The 20,035-nt window shown below is 63.7% G+C and overlaps 1 protein-coding gene across 1 annotated transcript in view; it reads left to right on the forward strand.

Moving 5' to 3' along the window:
- The window catches only part of SCUBE1 (signal peptide, CUB domain and EGF like domain containing 1), a 119,661-nt gene extending 105,911 nt beyond the window's left edge, over positions 1-13,750 (forward strand). Inside the window, exons 12-23 of the mRNA XM_036250757.1 lie at positions 495-614; positions 909-1,013; positions 1,818-1,934; positions 2,652-2,789; positions 3,890-4,093; positions 5,778-5,939; positions 7,017-7,184; positions 8,220-8,381; positions 9,538-9,735; positions 11,040-11,192; positions 11,516-11,595; positions 13,598-13,750. Of these exons, the coding sequence (XP_036106650.1) occupies positions 495-614; positions 909-1,013; positions 1,818-1,934; positions 2,652-2,789; positions 3,890-4,093; positions 5,778-5,939; positions 7,017-7,184; positions 8,220-8,381; positions 9,538-9,735; positions 11,040-11,192; positions 11,516-11,595; positions 13,598-13,750 (1,760 nt within the window). The remainder of the gene's footprint in view (positions 1-494; positions 615-908; positions 1,014-1,817; positions 1,935-2,651; positions 2,790-3,889; positions 4,094-5,777; positions 5,940-7,016; positions 7,185-8,219; positions 8,382-9,537; positions 9,736-11,039; positions 11,193-11,515; positions 11,596-13,597) is intronic.
- Positions 13,751-20,035: the final 6,285 nt, after the last annotated feature.

The raw sequence follows: 20,035 nt of genomic DNA on the forward strand, positions 1-20,035 counted from the left end.
CTGCCCACTGAAGCCAGTGCCCTTGACCCCTCGGACGTCGGTAAAGTCACTTCCGATGAGTCCCAAATGACAGGACTCTCCATCTTTTCCTGCAAGTCTGGGGAACATTTTAATTCCCCAAACGTACATGAAAACCTGGGGGACGCAGAGCTGTTTTGGACATCTCAGACTGACGGCATGTCCAGGCTGCCCTCATGCCTAAGGCCCGTCACTGCCGGGAAGCCCGTGTCCGTTTGCGGCTGTTCCTCCCCCAGCTGGGCGAGGGGTGTGACCCTCCTCAGACAGCCTGGGCCGGTGCTGGGAGGAGAAGCAAGACAGCCCTGAGCCCAGTGTCCCCCACGGCCAGGGACCCTCCCAGCCCCTCCCACCGAGAGGGTCTGGCCGTGGGAAAGGCATGGTGGGGTCCCTGTGGGTCCGTGCTCAGGGCCCTGCCAGCCCCAGAAAGCCTCCACCTTGACCCATCGAGCCTGGTCTTGTGTCTTCCTTCTGCTCAGACACGGGCAAGTGCCTCCCCCGAGCCAAGACCGCCCCCCGGGCCCAGCTCTCCTGCAGCAAGGCGGGCGGTGTGGAGAGCTGCTGCTTGTCCTGCCTGGCCCATACTCACTTCGTGCCAGGTAACCGAGGCTGTCCCGGGACGGGGTGCCTTCCATCCCTGGGGTCCAGCCCTGCCCCCACAGTTCTCCAGGAGGGAACTCAACCTGGGAATGAGGCCCCAGCCCTGATCACCGAGTGGTTCTGGGGGCCCACAGTGACCCTCGACAGTGCGGTGGTCTCATTCCTGCCCAGCAGAATGAGTTGGCCTAGGGTCAGCCCTGACCGTCCTCTCGTTCAGTCACCTGAGGCCCCTGGGATCGGGGGCACTGGACGGGAGGGGCACCCAGGCACACCTCACTGCTGCCTCTCTGCAGACTCAGAAAACAGCTACGGCCTGAGCTGCGGGGTGCCCGCTGTCCAGGGCAGGACGCTGCAGAAACGCAACAGCACCAGCTCCAGCGCCGGGCCCAGATGCTCAGGTAGCTCCTGGCCTGCCTGTGCGCACTCACCTGGGTGACCTTTGACCTTGTGTCCAGCTCCATGCTGGGGGGGGCACGGCCCAGAGAAGAGCTTCCTGGCAGCTAAGAGCAGGGCCAGGACCTAGAGGCCGGCAGGCTGAAGGCTGAGCCCCAGCCCAGGGCAGCAGACCGGAAGGACCCTCTGGCTTGGAGACTCCGGGCCCTGGCACCTGGGTGGCTCGGTGCCCTGAGAGCTGTGAGCTCCCGGGTCTGTCTCGGCACAGCGAGTGCCGTCTGCTGTGCCATCAGCAGTCAGAGTGGCCCTGGAAGACCCGCCCCAAAGTGCCAGAGGCCCGGCACCCCGCCCTGGGATGCCCCCAGCAAGAGCAGAGCCTTGTCAGCCCTTGCCCTGTTCAGGACGCTGGGCCCAGTGACGTGGGGCATCTGTGTGTCTGATGTGGCCACGAGGCAACTCATCACCCGTGGTTGCCGGGTGCTTTAGCCCTGGGGGCTCTGATTTGCTCTCCAAAGGAAGCAGTGGTCCAGGTGTCTGTATCATGTCGACCCCCCGCCCGTCCTGGCCTCCCTCACATGAGCTGGCTTTGGGCTGGGGGTGGGGGTGGAGGCAGGCCTCCCTCCCCCTCCCACAGAAGGTTCTGGCTAGTTGGCCCCTGGCCTGAGCTTGACCCCACCACCCACACTTTCGCCTTGTGCAGGCCTCGCAGGGAGGAAAGGAGGCAGTGGAGGGCCCCACGCGGCTCTGGCAGCCCCGGCCCACCTCCTCCCTGCCCAGAGGCCACCACCTGGGGGCTTTGCTTTCCGCAGGTACGCCCAGCATCCTCATCAGGCTGAAGGCCCGCTTCAAGATCCGAGACGCCAAGTGCCACCTCCGGCCCCGCAGCCGGGAGCCAGCAAAGGAGGCCCCGAGGCAGCTGCTGCTGGGTGAGTGGGTGCCCTGGTACCAGCCCACGCGGGGCGGCGGGGGTCCTGTGCCTGGGAGCTGGGAGCAGGGCCCAGCAGGGCTGGGTTTGCAAGGATGGAGCCCCTTGTCCTCACCACCGGGCCCCTAGCCCCCACAGCCATGCCTGGCGCACCGTGTGTCCTTCGGGAAGGCAGTCAGCAGTAAGTGGGAAACACGGGCCCCCAGCATCCCCGGGGACGTCGCCCCTGCTTCACCCGGGACTAAATGAGCTCCCCAGAGCAAGGGCCTTCTGCCTGGCTGTGTCCAAATGGCAGGAACCACAGGGTTCGCTCAGCAACTCGTGTTTCCTGAGGGCAGCCAAGAAAGATGCCCGCTGGCGAGAAGGGCAGGAGGGAAGCCTCTGCTCTGTGTCCGTGAAGGTGACTGGACACCCCGGGATTGCTCCTCAGCCTGGGGCCCGGCCAACTCAGCACTCAGCAGGCCAGGCCTGAGGCCAGCCGCCTGGGCTGCGGCTGCCCCAGGGGCACGTGCGAGGTGCCTCCCTCCCTGGGCCTAGAGGGCGGGCAGGGCCGGCTCGGCCAGCAGCCCCTCGTGAGGCCTCGAGCCAGCGCTGGCCCCTCTGCTCCATGGACGCCGAGGCAAGGTGGGACCCGTGCCCACAGCCCCGTGTGCACGGCTAGGCAGGACCCTGCTCCCTGCCCTGCGCCCCTTTGCCACAGCAGCCCTTCCTTGTCCAGAAAACTGCCACGTGACCTTTGTGAGCCTCAAGTGCGACTCCTCCAAGAAGAGGCGCCGTGGCCGAAAGTCACCGTCCAAGGAGGTGGCTCACATCACAGCAGAGTTCGAGGTCGAGGCCAAGGCGGATGAGGCCTCAGGTGGGCGAGGGCTCCCTCATGAGCTGCCGAGGGTGCGGTCGGTGGGCGTGACGCTGGGCTCCCACCCCAGCCGAGGCCACTGGGGCAGAGGCCGGCCTGGCAGGCGGGGGAGAGGCAGCCAGGGCCATGAGAGGGGGAGGGGCAGGGCCCACAGGGACAGCCATGTGGCCTCTCCCACCCCTCCACCCTCGTGGGGCCTGGAGGGCTCATACCCACGGCCTTCCCAGAACAGCTGATCCAAAGACCTCTCTCCCGGGTTCCAGAGGGAGCTTGTGATTCTGGCCTGTGTTTCGTACCAACACCTCCCCTGGCTGTGAGTGGTGCTGAGTGGTGAGAGGAGTTGAGACCTGTCAGCAGACGGGGCTGTGTGTGCCCTGCCCTGGACTCTGGCACGGAGACCAGACTGTGGCTGGCGGACGGGCACACAGACCGCCCCGTGCTGGGGAGACACTAGGTGGTGGGGGCGTGAGAACAGCGGGCACAGAGCTGAAGTCTCCACCCGGGGAGGGGCCTAGGAAGTCTTCCCAAGAGGGGTGCCATTTGATTCAGGACGTGAAATCAAAGTTCACCAAATGGAAGAGGTGACAGGGAATGGCAGTCAGGTGGAGGGAACAAAATAGGCAAAGGCACAGAGGTCAGAGAGAGCGACATGTGTCCGGGAAGCAGTGACTAAGGCTGGGTATCTGGGGAGCGGGCTGGGCAGTGAGTGTTGGCCTGCTGGGGGCTGGGCTGGCAGGACAGGCCGGGGCCATGCCACGAGGGGCCCTGGATTCCAGGCCAGAGTGCTGGACATTTTCCTGGGAACAGTGGCAGCCCCAAGGGTATTGAGTGGCAGGAGGAGCACCCATCAGTGGCTGTGCCCGGGACGGTGATGTGTTGCAGTGGCAGAAGCCTGGTTTCTGCTCAGATCTGCTGCCTGGCCTTGGGCAGGTCACTGCTCTGGGAGCCTCAGTCTCATCTGTCAGATGGACACAGCAGCGGTACCTCGCCCAGGGCCGCTGCGAGAACGCGCTGCAGGCAGGGCCGGCTCAGCGCGGTGCTGGTGGAGGGGAGCCGGGGGAGAGGCAGCCCTGGGGCTGCGAGCAGTGTCTCTCCCGCAGACTCCTGTGCGGCCGACTGCGTGCGGAGGCGCGCCGAGCAGAGCTGGCAGGCTGCCGTCAGGACGCTGCGCAAGGCCATCAGCCGGCAGCTCTTCTCCGTGCAGGTCGCAGGCACCGAGTACACGGTGGCCCAGCGGCCGGCCAAGGCCCTGGAGGGCCAGGGGACATGCAGCATGGGCCAGGTGCTACAGGATGGCAAGTGTGGTGAGTCCCTGTCGCGGCCACTCTCCGTCCTTCCTTCCGCGTGCAGCCCAGGGAGACGGCACATGAGGGAGGGACAGAGAAGTACGGGGCTCACCAGGGGGAAGCAGCGTGGCACTCGTCACATGGCTGTCACATGAAGAGCAGTCTTTGGTGCCAGCCCTGGGCAAGGCTCTCACTGGGTGAGCATTTGTGCACGCGACCTGCACCGCCGTCCTGCCGAGCGGGACAGGGAGACACAGGCCAGTGAGGCCACAGTGGAGGGCCATTGGGACCAGTGTGTGTGGTTGGAGGCTTCCCAGAGAGGTGGGGTGGGTCTGAGGGCTGAGGAGGAGCCAAAATGCACTTGAGGCTGAAGGCCCCCCGGGGGTGCAGCACGGCCAACAGGGTCCAGGTACATGAGGCTGGTGACCAGAGCCCCAGGGGCTGGCCTGTGGAAGGAGATGGGTCTGCAGGCAGCCCCAGCTGGCTAAAGTGGGGTTAGTTTATGTGGGGAAAGAAGGCAGGCGGTGAGCCAGCACGCACTCCACAGCAGGGGGGGGCAGCAGGGGGCCGAGGGAACCCCCTGCCCTGGGGAGGCTGAGTGGAGGGTGGACAGTGAGGGAGGCCAGGTGAGAGAGGGTGGCGCCCAGAACCAGGTGGCGGCAGGAGGGGTAGAAAGAATGAGACAGACTCAGAGACACCTGCAGAGGGAGGCTGGGGGAGAGAATGAGACAGACTCGGAGACACCTGCAGAGGGAGGCTGGGGGAGAGAATGAGACAGACTCGGAGACACCTGCAGAGGGAGGCTGGGGAGCGAATGAGACAGACTCGGAGACACCTGCAGAGGGAGGCTGGGGGAGCGAATGAGACAGACTCGGAGACACCTGCAGAGGGAGGCTGGGGGAGAGAATGAGACAGACTCGGAGACACCTGCAGAGGGAGGCTGGGGGAGCGAATGAGACAGACTCGGAGACACCTGCAGAGGGAGGCTGGGGGAGAGAATGAGACAGACTCGGAGACACCTGCAGAGGGAGGCTGGGGGAGCGAATGAGACAGACTCGGAGACACCTGCAGAGGGAGGCTGGGGGAGCGAATGAGACAGACTCGGAGACACCTGCAGAGGTTTCCTTTGTTACTGATCAGCTTGCTTATCTGCTCAGTTCACCAACCACAGTGGCTCTGTCTTCATCTCACCATCTCTGCACCATTCTCAGCCCCCAGCCTCTCTGCCTCTGTCACTCCCCAGCCCTCTGCGCTGTCCCATGTCCTCGGGTGCCAACTCCCGCCATGTGGGGCAGGGAGGGGAGAGAGGGGACTGGGTGTGGACAGAATGACTGTGGCCCATCCAGGAGGCAGCAGGTATGCAGGCCAGGGCTCAGAGCTGCAGGGTGGATGTGGACAGAACAAAGGTCCTCGGGGAGCCTGGACCACAGCATTTATGAGAAGGTGGGCCTGGAGGGGTCTGCAGAGGACCCTGAGCAGGAGCAGCCAGGAGGGCAAGCAGGAGACCAGGGTCTGGCCACCAGGCTTCGCTGAGGGCCCCTCCTGGCTCCTTCTCCTGGCCCTTCTGGGATGGGTCTGGGCTGCTCTGTACCCTTTGAGCCACAGAGACGAGGGCTGTGCCCTATCTGGTGGTACAGCCTGGGCCTAGCACCAGGAGGCAGGCCACCTGACCACCAGCAATCTCTCCGCTTTGCCTCCTCAGTGGCCTGCGAGTCCGGCACCTACTTCAGTGGATATTCTGGCCAGTGTGTGCCGTGCACACCGGGGACCTACCAGGGCAGGGACGGCCAGCTCGGCTGCACACCGTGCCCCAGCAGCGACGGGCTCGGTCTGGCCGGTGCCCACAACGTATCCGAATGTGGAGGTGAGTGTGGGCCCAGCCTAGAAGGAGCGGCCTAGTGGGGCAGGGACCTCCTGTCTCGACGGAGGCTCGCAGAGCAAAGGCCAAAGGCCTGAGACATTTTGTTAGCACTCTGCGCCGTGTCGGAGCCTGTCCTGACCTGTGCAGACCCAAGGCGCCCACAGCAGACCCACGGCGCCCACGCGGCTGACCCACAGGGCTGCACGCATGCCCCAGCAGCGGGGAAAGCACTTCCAGTTTGCAGACACTGGTCATTTGTAGGTCAACTTGTGGATTATGGTGGAGGCGCGTGGTGCTTTATTGTTGACCAAACATGGTGCATTGTGGGGAGCACGCCATCCCCACGGATGTGCTTTACGGCATGTGCCACGGACTTGGCAAGAACTGCTTGACACAGAGAACTTTACAGTTCGGGAAGCCTTTGGCCAACTCACCAAGCACTGCTTGGTTTGCCAAGAGCGTCTCCATTGCTCACCTCACTGAAACCATGTCTGTGAACCATGTCTGAGCCCAGCCTCCCTTCCCTGGGCTCACCCAGGCAGTGGGTGGGAAGGTGTGCCTACAAGGGTGGGGTCCTGAAGGTGGTGGAGACCCCAGCCTTCTCTGGGAACAGAAGAGATCAGACCCCAGGCCCGAGTTCTGCAGGCTGGCCCACTGGCCCACTGGCCTCCAGGAGTCGGTCCGGGCCCCAGTGGGGATGGTGACTGTTAGGGAGCTCAGAGTGGCCACTGGGGGAGCAGAGGACCCGGAGTCTGGGCTGAGAGGGTACTCACCCGCCCCTCAGGCAGTACCGGAATAAACTCTCCACCCTGCCTCTGCTGGGTTGTGTCGTCCCCTCCCTTTGTCCCTGCTGTGCCCTGGGGGACCTCACACGCTCCTCCCTGCTGTGGCCCAGCCCTGCAGATGGACAAGGCAGCATCAGTCTGGAGCTTAAGAGCCCTAGACCTCCATGTGAAGCCTGGTGCGGCCTGCCCTCTGGGGAGAGTCCCTCTGCGCACAGGCCCTGCTGAGTACAGGCCAGCAGGGCTGGCCCGAGGCCCCTCCAGCCCGCCTCAGTGAGCCCTGACCTCTGTCTTCCAGGCCAGTGCTCTCCGGGCTCCTTTTCCACTGATGGTTTCAGGCCCTGCCAGGCCTGCCCCGTGGGCACGTACCAGCCTGAGCCCGGGCGCACCGGCTGCTTCCCCTGCGGAGGGGGGCTGCTCACCAAGCACGAGGGCACAGCCTCCTTCCAAGACTGCGAGGCCAAAGGTGAGGACACCCACTCACCCCGGAGGTGGGGCTGAGCTGCTCAGGGCCATCTGCTGCCTGGCAAACCTTCAAGGTCAGAGGAGGAACCTGGAGCCATCAGGCGGTAGACGTTGGTGACCAGCACTGTGCGTCACGCCAAGACAGGACAGCAGAGGTCCAACACAGCCTGTAGCTAGAGTCTGGAGCTCCGAGCCCCCCAGGCAACAAGGGGGAGCCACCAGCTCCCCTGGGCTCGGGAGGGCTTTGAGCCCACGTGGAAGGAAGGAGGGAGGGAGGTGAAGAGTGCGGAAGGCCGCAGGGCCAGGCCAGAGTTCACCTGGAGACCTTACCGCCCTTCGGGGCTGCGGCCTGCAGCCCAGCTGCTGCCTCCCCTCCCCTCCCCCTTCCCCTGAGCCTACACCAGCCTCCTTTCCACCCTCCAACCCCAACCCCCTTGCTCTCTGCTGAAGGCCCTGCCCCCCTCAGGCACACCTCGGGGCAGCCTCCCCGTGCTGCCATGATGTGCTCCCGAACACGGGGACTCACTGAGCCCTCCATTCTGAGGGGGGGACCCCAGCTCTCCAGCCTCCCCTTCAGCTCCTGCCCGGCTCTCTCCCCTTGGCTGTTAGCCTTGTAGAAGGAATGTCTGGATTCCACTTCCTCTGCCCCCCACTCTCTCCTGAGCCCACTGCTCCCTGAGAACTGCCCCCAGCAAGGCGCCGGCAGGGTCTCTGCGTCGCCCAAGGCGGTTCTCTGGGCCCTTGGGGAACTCCACAGCCCTGGCACCCTCCCCACGCGTCGCCCTGCGACACGCCCACCTGGCAGCGAGTAGGAAGTTGGCCTCGAGCAGGACTTCGTCTGCTTCACCCCCAGCTCAGACCCCAAGGTCCACAGAGCACTCTGCACGGCTGTGGACAGGACCAGGGAGCAGGGGTCGCCTGCTCGGGGATGACGCGGGTGGTGGGAGGTCACTGGGCCTTGAGCTCTGTGCTGAGGCCTGGGGGGCAGAGAGGCCTCGGGAGAATGCCCCTCCGCAGCCATGCCCCTCCCCCGCAGTGCACTGCTCCCCGGGCCACCACTACAACACCACCACCCACCGCTGCATCCGCTGCCCCGTCGGCACCTACCAGCCCGAGTTTGGCCAGAACCACTGCATCAGCTGCCCGGGCAACACCAGCACTGACTTCGACGGCTCCACCAACGTCACCCACTGCAAAAGTAGGCGCTGTTCTTCCCAGGGGCTGGGCACTGGGAGGGGCCGGGCCAGGGAGGCTGTGGGCAGCCGTGAAGGCAGGCACCCTCTAGATGGCCCAGTGGGCGAGAACCAGACCAGCTGAGCCACGGGAACAGGGTGCCCGGGCGCTCGGCGTGGGCTGCAGGGGAGACCCGGCGCCTGCCTCGTCTGGGAGAAACGCGCCCGGAACTGTGGGCGGCACGGGACCCGGGGGAGACAGGCCAGGCCGCACTGGCGAGGTGTGGGAGCCTCTCAGAGGGGTGCTGTCTGCACTCACTTCTCAGTCCTGGGCTGTGTTCTGGCATCTTACCTTTTCCGACTCGGTGTCCAGCCAGTCACCCTGCCCTCGGCCAGCTGGAGACCCCCGAAGGGGACTTCTCACGGAGGGGAGCCGTCCCCCCGCCAGGGCGGCCGCTGGCTTGTGGCCCTGGGGTCAGAGGGCGGCACAGAGGCGGAGCTCAGCAGAGACAGGTGTAAGTCCTGATGAGTAAAGTGGGGAACCAAACGGACAGAAGCTTCTGGAACGAAAAGGTGCAATGTTTTCCAGAAACTCAGGTGAGGAGAGGATTTTTCAATGAAAATCTAGGAGAAAATTACTTACAGCCAACATCTGCATTCAGTTCTCTCTGCTTGGTGAGGGGGACTTCCTGGATGAGGTTACGGCACCGCTCAGCTCAAGTGTCACGTCCAGCCGCTTGAGGGGCGCGCAGCTGAGCTGAAAGAGAAAGAACATGTCTCTCTGGTCCCCAGCCTTCCTGCTCGCGGGCAAGGCCCCCCACCTGGCGCCCCAGGGGCACTCGGGGTACTGAGTGAAGGGAGGAGCAGACGGGGAAGTGGAGGCGAGGGGAAGTTGGGGTTCATGTGGGCTCTGACGGCTCCAGGCAGGGACCCAACAAGGCCCAGCCGCAGAGATTCGGGCGAGAAGCCCAGGTGCCCAGTAAGCAGAGCTCGTTGGGCCTCGGAGAGCCAACACGGAACGGGCGCCCGCCTTCCCGCGGAGGGTCCCCAAGAGGAGGCCAGCTCGGGGCCTGGCTGGCTGGTGGCAGGGCCGGTGGAGGCGGTCCAGGGCGGGGACCAAGCACCTGGCCAGGCAGGGCACCTCCAGCGGGGCCTGACCAGCGGGTGGCCCGGTGCCCACAGACCAGCACTGCGGCGGCGAGCTTGGGGACTACACGGGCTACATCGAGTCCCCCAACTACCCTGGCGACTACCCGGCCAACGCGGACTGTGTGTGGCACATCTCCCCGCCCCCCAAGCGCAGGATCCTCATCGTGGTCCCCGAGATCTTCCTGCCCATCGAAGACGAGTGCGGCGATGTCCTGGTCATGCGGAAGAGCGGTAGGTGCCCGTCGGGCAGGGCCTCGCCGCATGCCCACACCTGTCCCCCTGGCACAGCTCCTCGGGCAGAGAGGGCGTCGCCCAGGGTTTAATCCGCTTCTGTCTGGCTTGGGAAGTGGGCTGTCTAGCTCTGTGGGAAGGTCTGGAAGCTGCGGCTGTGCCCTGAGCATGGGAACCAGGACCTGGTCTGGTCTCCACACTGACCACACCCCAGTCTCTCATCTCGTGGTCCTCCCAGGGTGAGAGCCCAGGGTGACCCCTACTCCACAGACCTCCTTCTCTCGGCTGGGGGGAGGGCCCGTCTGTGCCCGCAGCACACAGGATGCCCGGGGTGGGCCTGTCCCTTCCCCTCTGAGCCCCGCCCCTGGCTCGCCACCTCCGCCGGGCTTGTGGCGAGACTTCAGGCTGGCCTCAGCTGCGGGAGGGCGGGAGGGCGCCCAGATGGCCTCCGCAGCCAGAAAGGAGAGACGCCCTCGAGCCCCCAGGGACCAGGTCAAATTCCTCACGTGTGCGCTGCTGTGGGCAGCGGTGCCGCCGGGGGCAAGCTCCCGGGGGTCAGGGAGGAAGGGCACGGGCAGACGCAGACACACCTGCCCATCTGGGCCTCGACCGGCGCTGACGCACGGGTGGTGTGAGCAGGGCAAGCTGTGCCCTGTGGGCTCTCGGGCTTTGTTACTGTCCCCCACTCAGCGTGGCTGGTGCGCCGGGCAACCCGTGTTCCAGTGTGACCGAGGCCATGAGGGGTGACTGCCCAGGGTAGCTCAGACCGCGGCCGGGACCATGTCTGTGCCCAGCCCCCAGCATCCTCTGCTCCCACCACTGTTCGTACACGGGGCCGAGCTGTGGAGGAGCCAGCCTCTCCTGCCTCGAGGGCACCTCGGGAAGGCTCCTCGGGGAGCGGTGGGGCACCCCAGGCGCGCACAGGGAGGGCACTTGGCAGATCTGACTCTCCTCCCCAGCCCTGGCTCTGTTCTGGGAGCCGGCATGAGCTCTGTCCCTGAACAGCAGGCGGCAGAAGGACCGCCCTCCAGAGAGGGGCTTAATGAAGGGTTCACCAAAGCACAGCAGGAACGCGGTGGGGGGTGGAGCAGTCAGGGAGGCCTCCTGGAGGAGGGGGCCTGGAATCGGGCTCAGGAGGACCAGTAGGCACTGGGATTGAGGGTGGGGAAGGGCATCTGAGGCGGAGGGAGCTGGAGTCTCTGGGGCAGTGGGTGGTGTGGGTGCTGGTGGCTGGCGGGGTGGGAGGCGAGCGGCCTGAGGAAGAGGAGGGACCAGGTGGGGAGCAATGGCGTCTGCACCCCCAGCCTCGCCCACATCTATCACCACCTACGAGACCTGCCAGACCTACGAGAGGCCCATTGCCTTCACCTCCCGCTCGCGGAAGCTCTGGATCCAGTTCAAGTCCAATGAAGGCAACAGCGGCAAAGGCTTCCAAGTGCCCTACGTCACCTACGACGGTGAGCGCGGCCACGCTGTGCGCCCAGGCACACGTTCGGCCTGAGGGAGCCCCGGCCAGGGGCAGGGACAGGCCCACAGGGGTCCAAGGCAGAGAGGAGGGAGCAGTTAGAGGGTCTGTGGGTTCAGCACGAGGCCCTGCCAAGCAGGGCTTTGAGGGTTAAGGAGGGGTTTCTAGCTCCCCAAGCCTCGAGGAGAACAAGGGGGGTGGGGGGCACCCGAGGCAGAGCTGCCTGGGGCTGGCACAGGGTGGAGGTGGCGAGGCAGCAGGCGGGAGGGCCACGGTGGGGTCAGCCCTCACCCCTCCCTCCCGCGGGGCGCACAGAGGACTACCAGCAGTTAATAGAAGACATCGTTCGAGATGGACGGCTCTACGCTTCGGAGAATCACCAGGAGATTCTGAAGGCGAGTGAGCTTCTCTTTGGGAAGGGGTCCACGTAATCCCGGGACAGGGCCTGTGGATCCAGGCCCATCCCTGCCCCAGCCCCCAGAGTGAGGGGAGGAGGGCGGCGACAGGTGAGGAGGTGACAGGTCAGAGAGCCCTGGCGGCGGGGGCTGAAGCCGCCACATCTGTCCCTGCAGGCCAGGAGCTCAGAGACAGGCTCTGTGGTGGGGTGTAGCCCAGGACCTGGTGACCTGTCCTTGGGCAGGTTCCTTACCAGCTCCCAGCCCCGCTGTCGTCCTCTGTAAGGTGAAGGTAGTTTGACGGTAGAATCCAGCACCACCTTTGGGATGGACTCCCTCCTTATCCTGGTCATGGCCCTGAAAAACAGCCACTTTGTCACGGAGGGGAGCTGTGGAGGTCAGGCAATAAACACTGTCCAGGTCAAGGCCCTAGGCCCTCACCCCTGGGCTCTAGGCTCTGGGCTCAGCCTCTGCAGACGGTACCCCTGGGTTCCGGGCTCAGCCTCTGGGCTTGGCCCCTGCAGACGCACCCCTGGGCTCTGGGCTCAGCCTCTGCAGACGGTACCCCTGGGCTCTGGGCTCAACCTCTGCAGACGGCACCCCTGGGCTCTGGGCTTGGCCCCTGCAGACGCACCCCTGGGCTCTGGGTTCAGCCTCTGCAGACACACACCTGGGCTCTGGGCTCAACCTCTGCAGACGCACCCCTGGGCTCTGGGCTTGGCCCCTGCAGGTGGCACCCCTGGGCTCTGGGCTTGGCCCCTGCAGGTGGCACCCCTGGGCTCTGGGCTCGGCCCCTGCAGACGGCACCCCTGGGCTCTGGGCTCGGCCCCTGCAGGTGGCACCCCTGGGCTCTGGGCTCGGCCCCTGCAGGCGGCACCCCTGGGCTCTGGGCTCGGCCCCTGCAGGCGGCGCCCCTGGGCTCTGGGCTCTGGGCTCGGCCCCTGCAGGCGGCGCCCCTGGGCTCTGGGCTCGGCCCCTGCAGGCGGCGCCCCTGGGCTCTGGGCTCGGACTCTGCAGATGTACCCCATCCTGGAGGGCAGGAGTGGGGCTGGGCCAGTTCAAAGGCTGACTCCCAGCTGGGTGACCGGCAAGCCCTCTGAGCCCCCCTCCACGGCTCACAGCTAGTGGGTGGCAGCACCAGAGCGCCGACCGCATCTGCCGAGCAGAGGCTGCGGGGAGGACAGCGCTGGGCCCGGGCCAGGGCTGAGCCAGCATGGGCCGCCCTGGCTCTCACTGCTGCCCTGGCCTGCTGGCGGCCGAGGAGGGCCCCACCCTCGGAGAGGACAGCTGCCTTCCCAGCAGAGGCCCGGCTCCCAGGTCAGGGAGCTGGGCAGTGGCTTCTGAGCTAGTTTCAGACCCAGGTCCGCCGCCTCCGAAGCCTGAGCAACCTGCTCCGGGTTCTGGTTTCCAACATGTTTTTTGTTTTGCAGCAAAACCCTTATTAAATCAAGTATTATTGGAACCCCAAAAGTTAAAACCAGTAGACTGTTTTTTTTCTTTATTTTTGTAAGAGTTTGTTGTAGCCAAACTGACGTATGCCGGAAGCAAGATGTCAAATGCTCCCCCAATAGACTGTTAAACACCAATTAGTGCCCTGACCAGTGGCTTGGGCATCATCCTCGGCTCCAAAAGGTCACCAGTTCGATTCCCGGTCGGGTACATGCCTGGGTTGCAGCCTTAATAAGGCAGCCAGTTGATGTTTTCCTCTCATCTCAGTGTTTCTCTCTCCCTCTCCCTTCCTCTCTCTCTAAAGTATATATATATATGAATTTTTAAAAATAAAAGCAGTATTATAAAAAAAACAATTAGATAATTAAAACTGAAGAGTATTTAGGGCACAGAGAACCTGTGGGGTCCTGACACCCACCAGCTCAACGTCTTCTCCCTCCCCACACCCTTGCAGACACCCACAGCCCCTTTCGCCCCCGGCAGGCCCGGTGGGTAGCCAGGGCCTCCAGCCCGCGGGCCCGCCTGACCTCGGCCGCCCGGCCCTGTCTTGCAGGACAAGAAGCTGATCAAAGCCCTCTTCGACGTGCTGGCGCACCCCCAGAACTACTTCAAGTACACGGCCCAGGAGTCCAAGGAGATGTTCCCGCGCTCCTTCATCAAACTGTTGCGCTCCAAAGTGTCCCGATTCCTGCGGCCCTACAAATAACAAGGCTGGTGCAGCCACCCCGCTCCGGGATGGCCGGTGTCCCCAGGGGCGGGAGAGCAGAGTGCCTGCCCGCCAGGGCAGGAGCTGAGAGGTGGCCCCACGGGCCTCCTCGTCACCTTGGTGGCTGCCCTTCAGGAAACACTGACCAGCCCCTGGAGGGCGAGGCCGCGCCCAGCAGAGACCCCAGTCCAGCTGCACTGCCCGGGGCAAGCATTGCTTCGGGCAGCCTTTCTCCTCCCTGCAGCCTCGCTGCTCTCCCAGGACGCGGGCGCCCTCTCCGGCCAGGGCCCTGCAGCCTGGCGGCCGGCAGAGCGCATTTCAGGAGGGGGAGCGTGGGCGCATCTCCGGAGCCTCAGGCAGGCTCTCCCTGGGAGACAGGAGGCCAGGCCTCCGCAGGCTGTGAGGGCATCTGGAGGCTCTGATAAGGGGGTGTGCCTGCAGGCGCCCACACCCACAGACCCCTCTGGCCACAGGCCTGCCCGTTACCCTGTGGTTCTGCTCTAAGGATTCTGTGAGGGGACAGAGAGCTGCTAGGGGAGGAGACTGTAGATGGGAGCTTTCCCTCCATAGAGCGTCTAATTAAGTATTATATATATAAATATAAATACAAATCTCTATATACTTCTACTTGTGGGTGTAGTATTACGACCCCACCGCGGCTCCCGGCAGCCGCGCAGCCCCAGCCGATCAAACGGCCTCGCCGGGCCCTGGCCACCTGCCTCTGTGAGGCCCAGCCTGGGGACGGGACGCAGCAGGCTGGCCCGGGACACTCGGGAGCACGTTCTCCGGGAACCGGGCTCTGATGCTTTGCTGGGGTCGCCCTGAGACGGCACACGGTGGGTACAGGGGCACAGTGGTCAGCCTCAGAAGGGACCTGTGTCTGACCCTGGGCCGTGACCTCGGGGTCCATGCTGGGCCCTCGTGCCCCCAGGAGCAAGGCCTTTCCCACGCGAGAACAGGTGTGTGCCCACAGGGGCCTGGGCCAGTCCTGCACTGGGGGACAGGCCCGGGGCAGGTGGCCGCCGCAGAGACGGCCCTGGGTACGAGGCCTGGCTCCCACGCGGTCTCCTGCTGTGCCGCGCTGCCTCCTCTCGGGGTCTCTTGAAAAGGAGAGTCTGGACTTGGACCAGGTTTCTGGAGTCCCGCCAGCCAGGGCGCCTGCGCCTGGGGTAGTGCCCCTGAAGACCGACTGGCCGCGGCTGCTGCTGGAGGCCACCAGGTGCAGGACGCGCACAGCAAAGGTCCGCACGTCTGGGGCTAACGTGCTCAGAATCCCAAGGAGTGTGGGAGAACCTACAGGACCCCAGCCCCCTGTTTCCCCCTCCTCCCAGAGCCAAGCGGACCAGCGGTGACGAGCTCAGTGAGAGGCGTCCCTGGCACCCTAGGAGGGTAACAGTTGAGGCAGGCGAGTGAGGGGGCGGCCAGGGAGCCCCGTGGGGCCCGCTGCCCTCCCCTGGTCACAGTCCTTGACAGCCGGTCTTGGTTTCCAGAAAGAGCTGGACTCCTGTCAAGCCCGTGGTCATCCCTAGAAATTAGATGTGTCCAACAGAGTGAGCCCCCAACAACAGCTCCCAGGGGAGGGGGCTCGGAGGGTGTTTTTCAATTGTCCCATAAAATACAGAGATGACCAGAAAGACCTCTCCCCTCTGACCTCTTCCTACTGCTCCTGTGGCTGGTTTCTGCCAGTTGCCACCCACATGCCCACGGAGCCACCTGGCCTTTCGGTGAGAGTCCACTCCCGTTCCACAGCCTCACCACCTCTGTGGTCAGAGCTGCCCCAGTGTCCCCGGGCGAGCAGGGCAGGGCAGACACCCCTTCGTGAGGACCAGATGGCCAGCGACCCACAGTCAGCACCCAGCCCTCCCTCCCCGCACCAGTGGGGACACTGCAGGTCCAGGGTACAGTCTGGCCTGAATGTCCTTGTCAGCCCTCAGCCCCTGCTGGGGCACTTGGGGCTCCCCGCCTCTCAGACCCAGAGCTGTCCCCAGTCCTCGGGCCCTGAGGGCGCCCCCTGGACAAGACACGCACTCACACGTTTGCGTGTCGGGGAGCCATGGCAGCTTGGCTGCCGCACGGGGCTGTTCCACGTGGTTCCAGGTGAAGGCACCAGAAAAGGGGAGGCGGACAGGCCCGGACCCGGTAGGGCAGGTCCCCGAGATGAACCGAGGACGGAAGCCAAGGCCCGGGGTGCAGGGCCCCGTGCTACCCAGAGGAGAAGCACGACCCCGAGGGGCTGAGCCAGAGGAGCGAGCCCGCTCCTGGGGGAGCCCTGGCCTCGAGCAGCCAGGGGCCCACCCCTCGGTGCCCGGCCAGTGAACTCAAGGAAAGGAGCTAGACAGAGAGCATGCTCCTGAGCCCCAGCTCGCCCCGGCGGGACTGACCGCGGCGCCACGGCCCGCTGGCTGCTGAGCCTGGTCCTCCTATGGAGGGTCACAGCGGCGGCTGGAGCAGCTCGGTGGACGGCGGTGCACAGCCCCCAACACCGGGACGGCAGGCCTGGAAGAAGTCCCTCTGCCCTGTCCCCGGCCTCTCCTTCACAGTGAGTGGCCGGTCACGCCCTCGGTGAGTGAGCGCTGAGGCCGCCTGTGGCCTTGCACCCGAGCCTCGGACCCGAGCCAGAGCCTTGCAGGTGCAGCGTTGCGCTGGCCTCGCCGCCCCGGGAGCTCCATCCGGTCTCAGACGGCAGAATCGGCCTCTGCCCACCCGTCATGGCTCAGTGCTGGTGACGCCCTTCTCCCCGGAGCTGGCCCCGGGGCAGGCCTTGCCAGCTCTGCCCCACCGCCGTGGTGCCAGGCTTGAGGCCGAGGGTCCGGGGTGGCCGTCTCGGACAGCTTTCTCTCCCGCCACCGCTGGCCTGGGACACGCAGATGCGGAGAACTGAAGCCCAGACTGCAGTGGCCCGAAGAGGCCGACTTGGAAAGCCTGACGATTCAGCCTCCCCCCGACCTCTCACAGCCCTGTGTCCTCTCCCAAGGCTCAGCCAGGGTCACCCAAGACCGGCGGCCCCCGACCTGCCGGAGCTGGAGCGGGTGCCTAAGCGACATTTTGGCGGGTGAAGAATCATCCCAGCACCTCTACCATCCCAACAGAAAAATAAGATACTGAACTAAGTGGGGTCATTAGCCAACGTTTGCTGAGCACCTGCTGTGTGCTAGGCCCCTAGAAAGGGAGAGAGACCACAGCCAGGGGCTGACGGGGTCCCCTGGAAAGCCCTCAGGTCACAGAGAGAAAGCCGGGGGTGGGCAAGGCAGAGCCCAGCACTCCTCAGAAGGCCGTCCCTCCCCGGGCACCACCCAGGCCCCCTGGTGAGGACGGAGGGCGAGCAGGGCAGACAGAGCTGGGGACAGGGGTCTGCATTCCAAGGACACTGCAGAAGCGACATCCGGCCGGGCCCCACGTGCAGCCACCCTTCTCGTGGGCAGACGCCAAGGCTGCTGGCCTCGGGAGCCCGGCCACCTGCTCGGGATGGTGTCTCTGCCCCCAGTAGTGCCCGCTGCCTGTGCCTCCTCAGCAGAGCTCCAGCAGGGAGCTTCCTCTCGTCCCCCAGGAGCCCCATTTTTACCTCCCTGCTCCATGCTTGGAAGTTAGTCAGCCTGCAGACTGCATCTCCTACCAGCCAAGGCCTCTTCTTCACCCGAGATACACACGGTGGCAGCCCAGCCCTTCGGACCAGGGCGGCCAAAGCGAAGGACTTGGTGTTTGAGAGACGCTGCCCGGAGCCCGACCTCCCACGGCTGCGGCTCAGCCCCCAGGACGCCAGCCCCTCCTGGAGTCAGCCCCAAGTCCTGAGCAGCCACTGTGTGCCAGACACAGACACGAGCTGCCGTCAGCCTTGCCCCCCTGGGTGCTCTTGGAGAGGGCGCCAGCAGGGGTGAGGCACCCCCACCCCAGGGCCCAGACAGCGTGGCCATGCCACACCCCGCACAGCAGCCCCCACGGAACAGGACCCCTCATTCCTGAGGACCGCCCCCCCCCCCCAGAGCTGGAGGGGACTCTGAAGTTCTCCGTAGGTCCCAAGTCTCCAGGAAGGGCGGGAGGTCCTCCGACACCCTTGCCCGGTGGCTCTAGGTTCTGCCTTGCACCGTCTGCCCACACGGTGCCCTGTCCCTGGGGGGTGGGGGCAGCCAACCTCGTTTTTCAGACATGGAGCTGGAGACCCTGGGAGGCCAGGTGACTGCGTGAGGCAGTCATCCACGGAAGTCAGAACCCAAACCAAGCCCACCTGACCCGGGAGCTGGTGCTGAGTTCTACTGGCCGGTCAGCCCTGGCAATGCAGTGACCGGGGGCAGGGGTGTGAAGGGCAGAGAAAGGAGAGCACGGAGGGTTGCGAGTGGGGGCTTAGTCCCTCCGGAAACAGAGCTGAAGCTCATTCAGAGAAAGATGGGCCCCTCTGCCTTCTCCCTGCAGGACGCTCACATCCACGTGAACTTGAGCCCACAGGGTGTCAGGCCACGACGCTCACCCTGAGGTTCCTGCTGGTTCCAGCCCAGGCCCTGCACAGCCCCCTCCACTAATGTCCCCTCTTACAGGCCCCAACACACGCTCGTCAGATACTGTCCTTCGGCCAGCCGCAGTGTGGTGAAAAGTCGGAGTGAAGACAAAGCTGGTGATGCCAAGCATTTCGTTGTTCAGTCCAAAGGCCACACAGATCGGGGACGTCTTAGTCCACGGAGGTTAGAACCCTGGCGAGTCAGAGAAGATGCCGTGCACACGGCTCCCCCAGGAGAGCAGTGCACCCTGTGCGGGGACCAGAGCTGACGCCCCGCGGCCTGCCCAGGCTGTGCGGGTGGTGCTCACCGCGGAGGGCAGATGCCAGCACAGCCACATTTTCCTTCCAGTTCCCTTCGAATGTTTTCTCCATTATGTTCATACATATGCACGTAATTAAACATTTGTGAAAATAATTCTTATAATAAACAGAAAATGAACTTAAATATTGCTCCATTCTCTCATTCATCAGAGGTCACGCTGTGAGGGCAGAGACCAAAGGTAACTGAAATCTGCACAGAAAAAAACATCTCTGGGAGTGTGGCGTGGCCCGTGGTCAGATTTCACAGCAGTCTGGAACCCTAAAGACTAATAGCCATGACTCTCCTCAATAACGTGGAGAACCTTCCGGCACCACGCATTCCACAGGAGGAAATACAATTTTATAAAGGATGTTAACATTCCAAATGAGGTGTAGTAAACACCAGCTTTGTCTAGGTTTAACACAGTGATTTAAATGTGTAAAGAAACTTCTGGGAAAATACCCAAAAGAACTGAACGCAGTCTCGAAGAGATATTTCTTGTGCTGATGTGAAAAGCCAAACCATCACCAGTAACTCGTTGGCTCTGCTGGCTAAGGAATGTCCAGTTGACACCAATTTATATCATGGTCATCAGTTGCATTTTTTTCCATCCAATTCATGGGACCAAAATTAAGCTATCAGAAGTTCATTCCTCCCAAAGTGAAAAACTATCATTATTGTGAATGCTTGTCAGCTAAATTCAGTTAAAAAGTTGAACAATGAAGGGCTTTTTTTTTGCGATGATAATACTCATATAAAACTGGATGGGGCCCAGGCCAGAGGGACTAACATTCTTAGAAAATTAATAACCCAAACGAGCAGCAAGGCATTGGGAACTGGATGTGGTTGCTAATTTCATCCACACAAGCTGTAAAATTACATGAATTGAATTAAAAATCATAGTTGTCAAAATGTTACAATTTTTTTTTAATCCTCACTCAAGGATATGTTTTTATTTTTTATTTATTTTATCCTCACCCGAGGACATTTTTGGTTCAGATAGAGTGGGAGGGGGAGAGAGAGAAACATCGACGTGAAAGGGACACATCGAGTGGCTGCCACCCGCACGGCCGGGGACAAACTGCAACTGAGGCACGTGCCCCTCACGGAACCGAACCCGGGTCTCTCTGGACCGCAGGCCGACGCTCCAACCGCTGGGCCAAGCCGGCCAGGGCAGTTCTTATTTATTTTTTTAGAGAGAGAGGGAGAGGGAGAGGGAGAGGGAGGAAAACATGAACGTGAGAGAAACATCCACTGGCTGCGTCCCATCCGGGCGACCCGGGATCCAACCCTCAGCCGAGGCAAGCGCCCTGATCAAGAATCCAACCCGCGACCCTTCGGTCTTTTTCAGTCTTGAACTACAGGCTTTCGGGACAAAGCGATGTGAGGCACAAAAAGGAAAGTAGTTCCGCGCGGCAGGGACCCGCACGGCTGGAGGCCGCAGCTGGAGCCTCTGCAGCCCACGGTGTCCTGGCCGCCGGGCACTGCCCACATC

This window comes from Molossus molossus, unplaced genomic scaffold (genome assembly GCF_014108415.1).
Source record: "Molossus molossus isolate mMolMol1 unplaced genomic scaffold, mMolMol1.p scaffold_m16_p_10, whole genome shotgun sequence".
Classification (NCBI taxonomy): domain Eukaryota; kingdom Metazoa; phylum Chordata; class Mammalia; order Chiroptera; family Molossidae; genus Molossus; species Molossus molossus.